Source organism: Thamnophis elegans, chromosome 6 (genome assembly GCF_009769535.1).
Source record: "Thamnophis elegans isolate rThaEle1 chromosome 6, rThaEle1.pri, whole genome shotgun sequence".
Classification (NCBI taxonomy): Eukaryota; Metazoa; Chordata; class Lepidosauria; order Squamata; family Colubridae; genus Thamnophis; species Thamnophis elegans.
The window spans coordinates 53,489,161-53,501,749 of NC_045546.1; the positions used below are offsets into that span (position 1 = coordinate 53,489,161).

Below are 12,589 nucleotides of genomic sequence, written 5' to 3' on the forward strand. Positions count from 1 at the left end.
AAAGAGGCAATGCCAAGCCATTTCTGTAAAACCTTGCCAAGAAAACTATAGTGACTTGTCCATGCAGCCACCAGAAATTACAAATTATGAAGAGACATAAATAAAATGTACATTGTTACGTGCTGTTCTGGTTTGCATTACACCTGAAAGTTACAATGTTGGAGTACAAATTAATTATGCTAAGTGGGAAGATTTTTCAAACTTACTATTGAATAATTTAATAATTTATGTTCTGCATTCAGTTCATTGACCTGTAAGTTGCTTTCTGAAATATATTAGCTGATACTTTCAAATTATATTTAATTTTGAGTCTGTATGTTGTAATTTAAACTATAGCACTCCAAATTATGGTTAATTGCAGCTTCTACATGCATAGAAGACATAACCATTGATTGATGAGGAGTGCTGGGAATTGTAGTGTAATAGCTATCACAATGCTGTAGTTCCAACATCTCCCCTTCTCCCATTTTGCTGAACAATAAAAATGGGTTATTAAGTAATACTAATGTTTTATTTTTGAACAGTACATAAATTGTAGAAGAAACAACTCCAAGTTTGAGATACCAGAAATCATGGTAAAATATAAAAGGGTATAAAGTTTTCTTAATATATAGATAATCTTCCAGTTCTCAGCAATCCATCAACAATAAAAATAAAGGCTAAAAAGATATAAAAGCTACTGATAGATTACATTTCAGATTCAGAAAATGAGACTGATAAGTGGCAAATTATGTACTATGAACCTTCCTTTAACCCCCCCCCAAGATTGTTTTTTTTAAATAAAAAAAAAACCTTTAATATATAGGAAATGGAGTATGTAACTTTTTATCATTTGAGTCTTCTTTTTTCACTGTTAACCTTTACAGTACTCAGCCTGCAGAATGGAAGAAATGCTTACATTCATTATAATTCAAAGTTTGTGACAAAAAGTAAAAACAATTTAAGAGAAATTCAGCCAATCAATTCATAATTGTCTGAATAAAGTGTTCTTTATTCAGACGAAAGAAAGTGTTATTTCTTCCGGCCTAAGGGCTGTAAGAAGAGGCAAGTACAGGGGCGCTTCTCTCCCACTCTGGAAGAAGGAGCGAGTATCCATCCACCGCCGTCACCCTTACATTCTCAGGTGAGGAGTGACTGGGAGAGGAGGGTGAGGGGTGGCGCCAGCGAGTGGTGGGATCACCCAACAGGGAGCCACAGCAGAGGGCCCAAAGAGCCACAGGTTGCCAACACCCAAACTAAAAAATATATCACAAGAAACATGAGTGATAGTCTCCAGTGCATCCTGTTTTAAGGAGAGCCGCAATTGGTGAACCAGGACAAGCTGAGCAAAAACCTCCCTAGACATAGCTGGCACCTGTTCCATCTTCTATCATATGTTCTTTTACCAAGAGCTGTGACCCCAATAGCCCGCTCCCCGATGATTAGCCCATTTTCTTGGGGGTAGTATATAATGTAGGTATAATCTTAGAATCAATAAGTATTCCTGCCTGTTTGGATTGTATTTAAGACTAGTCTTTCCCATTCAAATTCTGACATTTTCCATTAGGATCTATTAGGAGATAAATATATAAATGTTAATCAGATTTTTTTTTAACAAAGAACTAAACTCTGAAGCATCCCATTAAAAAGAGAGCAGCACTTTCACCCCTGCCACCACTGACTGAATTTCCTTGCTCTTTGTGATCTTCTTTGCACGACAGGTCCAAACTTTATGCAACTGTTAACTGGTGGAAAAACTGGTGATGCTGTATCCTAGTTATTTGTGGTTGAGCTTCATCTTGTTCTGCATTTCAAAGATCCCCAGAGAACCTCCATTCTATAAAGGAAATTGTAAAAAAGATGTAACATGGATATTGCGTTATGCTTAATTTTGTGTGGAGAAAAGCTGGGCAACAATATTCTACTTTTTCTTGATTGATATTGAATGCTATTTTAGATGTTTGGGCTAAAATGATTCACAAAAATAGTACATTTTTGTTTTCAGTGCAGATCATTGTCACATCATTATTGGCAATCCCTTAAAATATTTTTTATAGTCAGTCAGTCAAACAGTCCCATCCACCCATCCATCAAATTTATAGGTCTGCCCATCTTAAAAAAAAAGTGATTGGGTGGCATACAACAAAATTATAAAACAATAATATATCTTAAAATTTACAGTAAAAAAAATATTAAAGCCTGTTATTAAAAGCTAACCTCGGTAAATAATTGGCTCCCCAATTTCCATTTTAAGAAGTTTTTAATATTCAAGGTTCAAAATAAGCACCAGATTGAAATAATATCATTTTCTATTTTAAAGAAATAGAATACTGTCTCCATATTTTAAACCACTAACCTAAAACAAAAAGGTTGAGCTAAAAGTCGATACACTCTGGAATGGAACAGCAGAACCAGATTGCCACAAGATTGTTACACATTAAATAACATTTAAATTGAAAAACTTACTAAGTTTGAAAGCATTAATAAAGAAAAATGAAGAGGGTTTAAGCAAGTTTCTGACCTAAATGTGAAAAAGAAAAGTTGTTAACGGAGGTACATACCAAATTCTCCAATAACACCTATTGTTTTACAACCTAGTAAAACAGATCTATATTTAAATTAAAATTCAGTACCTTCTGAGTTGATGTGTACAGAATTGTATGTATCTATATCCCATGCACAATCCTAGCTGTAATGAATAATCAGAGAGAGTTTAGGGAGGTGATTTTGTTTTGTATGTACTCCATACGTGCACCATTAATTATTCTCCCGTCTCTTTGAAAGCATCAATCTTTCTTTAAACGTAACTCTTAACATGGTGGTAATGTTTATTAATACAGTTTTGATACTAAATAAATATTTTTGATATATATTTACATCTTAGAGAGGGGTGTAGTCTGGAACATGCTTCAGGATAGCTAGACCTCTCTAAACTGATCACCAGATGCTAAGCTAAGTGACCTTGTGTTTCTTAATTGGCAGGGAAGTCATTTCCCTTTGTTCAGCTTTGCTGCTATACCACTGGTTGAGGGGAGGAAAAGAAGATTGTGGCAGCAATACCAATTGAAGGCAGTAACTGCTTCATCACTCTTGTAGAGAGTAAGAAAGGATGATCTTGGAGGAGGTATGCAAGAGCCATTGCCTAGGCAAAAGGGGCTGACACATTTTATAAGCTTAGTATAGCAGGATAACATTCAAAGGTGGTTCAGGTAGATGTCTGTCTAATTCACTAAACTATAAGAAGGGGAGGAGGCACAGCATAATCAGACTTGAAAGAGTATTATTATAGATAATCTTAATACAAGTAGTTTCAGCCTTACTATGGAGTTGTCTATTTAGTAGGGCTGACAACTGTAGAGTGTCTTGGTTAGTTGGGATAGGTTTGTTTCTTTCTATATACAGTTTTGCTAGAACTCAGTACATATATGAAAAACATATGGCTGGATCCAGATGAAAGTATATGGAAGATGACAGGTTGAAAGATTGGTTGAAAATGACAAGTAGATGGGAGTGCTTCCATCTAATCTTGGAGATTCTCCTGCCTTTTAGCCACAATCTGTGCCGCTCAGCAAAACCTCCTACTTTTGGGAGTGGCTTTTTGGGCTAGTGGGGATTGGGAGAGAATTTAGTTGAAGACCCCATATGTTGGTTGCTATCTCTTTTCAACTTATTACAGTAAAATCTTGATTTTTTTTTCAGACCTCAATTGCAATGGACTTTGCATCAAATGAATCAATTTTCTGATTGATTACAGGTGGTCCTCATTTAACAGTCACTCACTCAGTGATCATTTGAACTTATGACAGCACTGAATGAGTGATAGTTATAACTGGAACTTGTACTTAACACTGTTGCAGCATTGCCACAATCACATGATCATCATTTGCAATCTTCCCTGCTGGTTTCTGCCAAGCAAAGTCATGGGGAAGCCAACAAGAAGTTGGAAGTCACATGAGGTCCTTGCTTAACAACCTGCACAATCTTCCTTTAACGTGCTGTTGCTAAGCACAGTCACAAGACTTTTTTTTGCTTAACAATGGAGTTTCTGGTCCCAATCAGCATCATTAAACAAAGACTACCTATATTCATTTATGCAGTGGTGTCACAATACAAACAGCATAATTTGTATTATTTGTGTAATTGTATAATGCAAATCACTTCAACTGAGTAGTTCTGAAATTTATTGATACTGTAGTTATCAATAGTTAATATTACAAAATTCAGTGAAATTTGTTAATACAAACAAGTTTTTGACTTATCGTCACAATTGGGACCAAAATTTCCAACATAAGTCATTGTGGTAATAAGTCAAGTGGACTGATTTTGGAACAATTTTTATGGTGGTCATTAAATGAAACACTACAGTTATTAAGCAAATTCAGCTTGCCCAAAAGGCATCATGTGACCTTAGGATGCTGCAACTGGTCAAAACGTGCAAGGCAGTTGCCAAGTGCAAATTGCAATTATATGACCACAGGGATGGTGCAACGGTCATAAGTGCGAACATAGGGTGTAAGTTACTTTTTCCAAGGCCATGATAACTTTAAACCATTGTTTAAAAAGTGGTCATAAGTCAAGGACTATAAGTAACTGAACTTTCTTCAGATAGTCCATTAAAACAAAACTTCATTTTTTTTCTTTCAAATATGAATGTATTTTAGAATAAATGCCATTTCAGTCATATTCTAGCCACATGAGAATTATCTGCTGTGATGGGATTGAAAGAGGAAATTTATGGAGAAGAAAATTGATAGCAAACTAGGATTCATTATTATATTGAGTGCATGTTTCATTGCATCCCATCCACTTTAAAAAAAAAAAACATACATAACTTATGGGCATGCAGTTTTAACACATTTTGTCTTCGTTTGTTTGTTTGTTTTAAGCAAAACCTAGATAAATATCTTATGTCTGTTTGTACATTAATGTGAAGATAGATTATAACCGATATAAGAAAACTATACTGAACTGTTGTACTGTCATTTCTAGGAGGAGAGACTTCAGCATGCAAACCTTCAACTGTTCGGCTTGCACCATCATTTTCATTCCATGCTGCTGGCCTTCAGATGGCTGGACAGATGTCCCATTCACATCAGCAATACAGTGATCGTCGACAGCACAACATAATCGAACAACGAATTTCCGTACCATTTGCTGATCAGATTCAGCAGCCTCCTACTAACCAGGTACATTGACTTTAACTAACACTTGTACTAAGATAGCATTTTACTTAAAATAGGGCACATTCTTCTATTAACAGCTTCTGTATAATTCAACTCATTTTTGCTGTTAAGCATTTGGAAATATTGGTTTTAAGTAAATACAAGTTCTGCTATAAATATATTTCATTTTCTGCAAGAAATAATATGTTTTTATTTATATTGCCATGAATCACTATGATTGCAGTAGACTGCACATTTTTTTTGCAACATAGTTACTTGTAATACTTTGCCAAAGAGGTTGCTTAGCAAAAGTACTGTCGTCAAGATTCAACTTTTATTCATTTTTCTATTTCATTTGTACCTGAAAACGCAACTGTAATGGTACTAATGTAAATTATAGGAAAATACAAAATAACAGACTGGAAGGGACCTTGCTTAAGCAGAAATCCTACCCACTTCAGACAAATGGTTATCCAATATGTTCATTATATTAGCTCTGTTTTAAAAGAGCACACAAAGATTTGAGAAACAAATACGTAGACTTAGAGTCTATCAACTGGTAACTGGTACCGTGTTTCCCCGAAAATACGACCTGTCCTGAAACTACCGTCTTGCCACATTTTTCATGTGGGCAAAAATATAAGCCCACCCCTGAAAATAAGCCCCCTGGACAACACCCCCCCCCCCCCCGGCCAAGTAGAGCACTGCTCACCAACCTAGCAGTATCCCAAAGGCACCAAGCCGGGGAGCCAGGGGGGAGGCACTCATGTTGCTTGCCGCCTTTGGGATACCGCTAGGTTGGGGAGTGGCATTCTGCCTGGTCAGAGGGGGGAGTTGCCGGGTGGCTGCTCCCTTGTGAGCGGACTCCCGAAGAGCCGGGCACAGCCTTCGGCGAAGCAGCCACGAGATGACCACACTCACGAGCAGCCGCCCGGCAAACCCCCTCTCCAGCCGGGCAGAGCGCCATTCACTGACCCAGGGGGTATCCCTAAGCCATGTGGTGCTCTGCCCGCTCCTCAGGTCTCCCTGCAGAGCCAGGCGTCACCGCCACACTCTGAGCATAACTTCTTCTCTGGCTTCCAAACTCCAAAACTCAGCTGCCAAGTCTTCCAGCAGTGGCCGCTCTAGAAGTGTGCTCTATGGTTGTGGACCGGCTGCCGGACAGAGTGTCTTCCAGCAGCCAACCCACAACCATAGAGCACACTCCTAGAGCTCCATGCACTGACCTAGGGAATATCCCTAATCCCTAATCCCTAATGTGCCAAGCCGTGGGTGCTGGGGAGCGGGCAGAGCACCACATGCGTTGTGGCGCCTTAGGGATACCCCCTAGGTCAGTGAATGGCACTCTGCCTGCCTGGAGAGGAGGTTAACCAGGTGGTTACTCATGAGCATGGTCACCTCATGGCTGCTTCCCCCCTGAGGCTGTGCCCGGCTCTTCGGGAGGCCGCTCGCAAGGGAGCAGCTGCCTGGCAACCCCAAAACAATAAGCTCTCCCCCTATAATAAGCCCAAGGCCATATTTTGTGGGCAAAAGAAAATAAGACCCTGTGGGGGGGAACAAGGTATTATCTTAAACATTTCTATTGGAGTTCCATGGAACACTTAGGATCACATCCCAATTTTCTGTTTGAATAGTTTTATTCTTAATTATCCTCACACTACGTTGAACTTCTTAATTCCTTTCTGTGAGTAGCAAATCTAAATCAAATACATGTACTCCTCAATTTACAATCATTTGTTTAGTGACCACTTGAAGTTACAACAGCACTGAAAAAGGTGACTTACAGTTGTTTTCACACGATCATTGCCGTGTCTCTGGGGTCACGTGGTTAAAATTTGGATGCTGCAGAACTGGCATGTATTTATGATGGTTTTAGTGGTCTCAGAGCCATGTGATCATCTTTTGCAACCTTCTGACAAGCAAAGTCAATGGGAAAGCCAGAAGTCAGGTGGAGTGAGAATCATTGATTCACATGTATGGATTTGCTCACTGTATTATACTGTGCAGTACAAACAAATTATCAACTTCTCTAATATCTTCATGTCTGATGTTGTTATCACTTGCTTATCATTCAGCAAATGACATCCATTAAACCAATCAGGCACTGTCCACCTGCAATGTTGTCTTATGTTTTAAATAAATTTATTACTGCAATATTACTGTGAAGAAAACAACTATTGAAAACAGCAGACTCTTGCTGAATTCTTTAGTTTAAAGTTGCTGAGTGAGCAAAGCTGTGAACATTTATAAATGTGTTTTAATTCAATAGAAGCGGGTTGATCAGAAGGAATATGATTAAAATAGTTTTTTAATACTACAGCTCCATCTGGTGGTCAGACAGAAATCCATTGATAGATCATATTTGCTGTTATGGGAAATAAAAAGTACTATATTTGATACAATTCATGCTCTGATTATTTAATATAAAATTTAAAGGAAATGTTAGTGTACTGTATTTGCAATTGTTGTAGTCGAACAATGTTTAGGTTTATTAAATTATGAAATCAGATTCATAATTCAAGTAAAAAGTGAAATTTGGTCTTTTATCACAAGTGTATAAGGTCTATTAAGAATTCACATTGCTTATAAATAAATAAAATGTAAGAGTTTGATTAACAATTTAATTGATTAATTAAAAGGTTAGCAAATAGATTCTTCTTGTCACTCCCTTAATACTAGAGAATGAAGACCAAAACATATTTTAATGGGGAGACCATTCTATAGCCTGAGCACCCATCTTATCACTTCATCTCTTGTTTATTAAGTACCAAAGTACTGGCAGTAGAAGCATTTTAAATCCACTTTTTTTTCTGATCTGGGTAGCTGGATAGGTTATAATAGGAGATGTACTTCAGGTATCAAGTCCTAGTTTGTTTAAGATTTTAAAATTAACACCAGAATCTTCATTCATTTATTTATTCAATTTTTGGAGTATAAGACACTCCGGAATATAAGACGCACCTTAGTTTTTGGAGAGGAAAACTAGGAAAAAAACATTCTGCCTCTGCTTATCAGCATCCATCAGTATTCATATGGCTAGCGTCCTTGCAGCAAATAGCAAACAGCCAGTCAGCTTCAGCACATTATTGCAGCCGGATTCAGCACAAGCAGCTGATTGGCAGGTGGATCGGCCTCCCGGAATACCCGCAATCAACTGTTCCAGGTGGCAGGGATTGCCATAGGCTATTGCTGCCTCAGTGCCTCATGGTTTTGGCCACTGTGCCTTGCGTTTTCAGCCTCCGAACACTCCATTTCAGACCTGTTCAAGGTTGCGGGAATCACCAGAGCACATCGCTGCCAATCGCCACTTCTGCGCATCCCATTTTCAGCCTCCGCACATCCCATCAGCATGTTGTGTTTTTGGGCGATTCCAGGCTTGGTGGTGGCGGCAAAAATTCCTGTTGTCCCTGCCATTTCAGATCCTCCTCCAGAGGAAGCTCCATCGGTAGTGGAGAAGGAGGACTTTGGTTTCTCCCCAAATCCCTCTAGGGCATCTCCCAGATCATTTCATTCATTCATTTATTAAATTTATAGACCGCCCAATCCCGGAGGACTCTGGGCGGCTTACAACAAAAGAAGAAAAAAAGAAAAGCAAAATAAGTAAAAAAATAGTTTAAAATTCACAACACACATACGTTCTAATCGGGGCTGGACCTTAACACTAAGGTCAACAGCCCCAGGCCTGCCAGAACAGCCAGGTTTTAACGGCTTTCCTGAAGGCCATGAGAGTGGGTAAGGTCCGGCCTCTGGGGGTAGCTGATTTCCACAGGACCGGAGCAGCCACAGAGAAGGCCTCCGGGGGCCTGCCAGCCGACACTGTCCGGCTGACGGTATCTGAAGGAGGCCCACCCTGTGGGATCTTATTGGCCATTGGGAGGTGTATGGCAGTAGGCGGTCTCACAGATAGGCTGGTCCTAAGCCATGTAGGGCTTTAAAGGTAATAACCAACACCTTGAATTGCGTCCGGAGACTAATTGGCAGCCAGTGCAGCTCGCGGAGGACAGGTGTAATATGGGTGTATCTCGGTACACCCAATATCACTCGCGCGGCTGCATTCTGGACTAGCTGTAGTCTCCGAACGCTTTTCAAGGGTAGCCCCATGTAGAGCGCATTGCAATAATCGAGACTTGAAGTGACAAGGGCCTGAGTGACCATCTGAAGTGCCCCCTGTCCAAGTAGACCGCAATTGGTGTACCAGGCGAACCTGGGCAAAGGCCCCCCCTGGTCACAGCCGACATCTGTAGCCTCATCCCTGGAAGAGACTCCTTCCTGTTGGGGGATGAACTTCCTCCCTCTGGCCTTGCTCCAGAGCATTGCCCCAGGATCAGGATTCCATTCCTGACCTGCCACCAGCAATGAGGGAGGTGGTTGCAAAGGCTATATCTCAGGGGATCGTGGATGGTATCCAGCAACTGGGCCTCACATTGCCTCTTACAAGCTGTGTCAGAGCCAAGGTGAGGATCACTAACTTTCAGACACAATCGGGCAGGGTTTCCCCTCCTGTCTCCTCAGTCATCACGAAGCATCTGACACTGAGGAGGGTGTTCAGGATGCGCCTGACTTGTCGGAAGACAAGACTCCAGCGCTCGATGTTCCTGCCTGCTCGGGCTTGTTCAAGCCCACTATGTTTCGGGGCCATCCTTACCAAGGCCCAGGGCCTCATCTATTCAGACGGGGATTCCCGCACAATCGGATAAGGCTTCCTCAGACCAGGGCAATAAGACGCCTGTCGGTTCTCAAGATCCAGGGGCAGGTCTTTTAAAGGAGACCACCCCTCCTCAAGATCTGGTTCCAGATACCCAGCTTTTCCTGATGTTGTTCAGAGCCAATGGGCTTAGCCAAGTTCAGTGGCTAATCCCAGTGGAATAGATAAAAAAAACTCCTAAAACTCCTAAAAACTCCTCCCAGGTAGATGTTCCCATAGTGGCCCTAACCTTGAACTCGGTTCTCCCAGGTGATCTGCTGGAAGGACTTAAAGCTGAGGACAAGAAGGCAGAGAAGGCCTGTCATAAGACTCACATGGCCACTGTGTGGGCCATGAAGCCTCCTCCTCCTCTTCCTATTTCAGTAGGGCAACCTTGTTTTGGCTGCGTAAGTTACTATCCAATCTAGTCCTCCGGGATTGGGCAGCCTAGAAATTTAACAAATAATAAATAAATAAATCTCTCAGCTGGCGACACTAGATCTCGCCAGGATGTTAATAAGATAATCACAGCGGTAGAATATTCAGCCGACGCCTCCTTAACGCCACCAAATTCTCATCTATGGCTCTTGCCTCCAATATCACCTCACGCCGCCTGCTGTGGCTCCGTCACTGGCAAGTGGACATGAAGGCAAAATGGAAACTAGCTTCTGCCCCTTCAAGGGCAGCAAGCTATTCGGGGGGCCTTGGACTCAGTATTAATTGAGTCCAAGGACAAGCGCAAGGTCTTATCGACTGTCACCAAGAAGCTGGACCTTAAGGGTCATTCCTTTTTTCGCAGACATCCCTTTTGTAATACAGATGCCCCTTCTACCTCTGGGGGATACACCAGGCCTTACACCCAGTCGCAGGACCACTCCGATGAGAGGTCTTCTTTCAGGGATAAGAATAGACAGCAGGGAAACTGCAGGACATTTCGAGGGGGTTTTTCCAACCATTCCTTTCGAAGGACTAAGTGACTGTTACCAGCTCCCTCCCATTGGGGGCAGACTGCAGCTGAATGCTGACCAATGGGAGGAGACAACAACGGACGCTTGGGTTTGGAACACAGTTTGATACGCCTGACCTTTAGAGTTTCTCTTGATGCCCCCACAGACATTCATCAGCTGTCCCCTTCCCAAGTGCCCCTTAAGCACCAACTGTTGCAAGCAGAGATCAGACATTTACTGGACATAGCAGCCATCGAGCAGGTACTCCCAGGTCAGGAGGGCAGGGGATTTTATTTGATCCTTTTCCTTGTCCCCAAGGCAGGGGGGGGGGGTTGAGAGCAATACTGGACCTCAAGAAACTCAACATCCACCTAGCGTACAAGCGCTTCAAGATGCAGTCGCTCCAGATCATATTGAGTTGCATCAGGCAGGACGATTCATGACATCGATGACCATTCACCCAGCCGATCGCAAGTTCTTGAGGTTCTAGTTTGCAGACCACCAATACCAGTACAAGGCCCTTCCTTTCATGTCTCTCATCAGCCCCAAGGACATTCACAAAGCTTCTGGCTGCAGTCACAGCACATCTCCGATCCCGTCCTATACAGCTCATCTGCTATCTGGACGACATCCTCCTGCAGTCGTCATTGCCCCACAAGCACATCGGGATCTCAGCCTCACCATTTTGCACCCTTGAGCAGTATGGCTTTTCTGTCAATCGGGGAGAAGAGTCACCTGATTCCAACCTCCAGAATTCAGCATCTGGGTGATCAACTCCAACACTTGCAAGGTTTTCCTCACACAACAGCGCGGGACAGCATAACCTCACTTGTGCGACAGATCAGGACATCCAGGTCAGCCTCCATCGTGACTCTATCCCAGCTGCTGGGAAAGCTGACCTCGTACATTGCTGTAGTCCTCTTGGCTCGACTGCATGCAGGGGAGCTTCAGTGGTACCTGCTTCCGGCTCAATGACGCAAAGCCAGCAACTCCAAGAGGATAATGACCATTCCTCCCAAGGGTCATCCGGTCGCTCAAGTGTTTCAGATGTTTTGGTGGCTAATGGCAGTGGCTTTGCCTGTGGACCAGACTAGCCAGCGCACATGCGCCGTCGGATTCAGGCAGTGCTGGATCGGTGGCCTTAATGATTATCAATTTGGCCACAGCTACCTGAAACAGAACCGATCCGAGCTTTCCCAGTCGAACTAGGGTGGCTAGCTCAATCGGACGAAGCCGGCGTTCTGATACAATCAAATAGCACACAGCAGGAGCCGGTGCTGCTAGTGGGTTCTCTGTTGACAGGGGGAAAAAACCCACATCCGAAAGAAGCCTGCTTGAAGGGTCCAAGAATTGTTTGACACGTCTGTCTCTGCGTAGACCGAGCTGAAAACTGGGCCAAGGAGGGTGATGATGGAGGTGTGGCCACAGTTTGACAGTTCGGTCTCTAAGCAGAACAGACGAATCAACCCATTCTTGCACTCTCCCGGAAGCACTTGGGAGAATGTTCTCTTTAACTTTCATCAATCTAATCACAAATACGTTCAGTTTAATTTAGTAGTATATATTGGAACCAACAACCTAATTTCTTGTTTACACTGATGGGTTTCCGAGTCATCTATAACTAATCAGGACACAGCTCTTGTAATTACAGAGTATTGTCTAGTTTATATGCTCAGTGTATAGCAGTTGTGAAGAAGGCATAGTTTATGTCCGAACATCCTTGGGAAATGAATTGAAAACAAAAATGCCAGTGTACAATTTATAATATGTATTCATCCATAGTACAAGATTCAGTTGCCAAATTTGTAAAAAAAATA

At 42.0% G+C, this 12,589-nt stretch overlaps 1 protein-coding gene across 1 annotated transcript in view; it reads left to right on the top strand.

The window, feature by feature from the left end:
• Positions 1-12,589, top strand: part of DYRK1A (dual specificity tyrosine phosphorylation regulated kinase 1A) — a 145,475-nt gene that overhangs the window by 107,103 nt on the left and 25,783 nt on the right. The window contains 1 exon segment of the mRNA XM_032219531.1: positions 4,969-5,165. Within this exon segment, the coding sequence (XP_032075422.1) occupies positions 4,969-5,165 (197 nt within the window).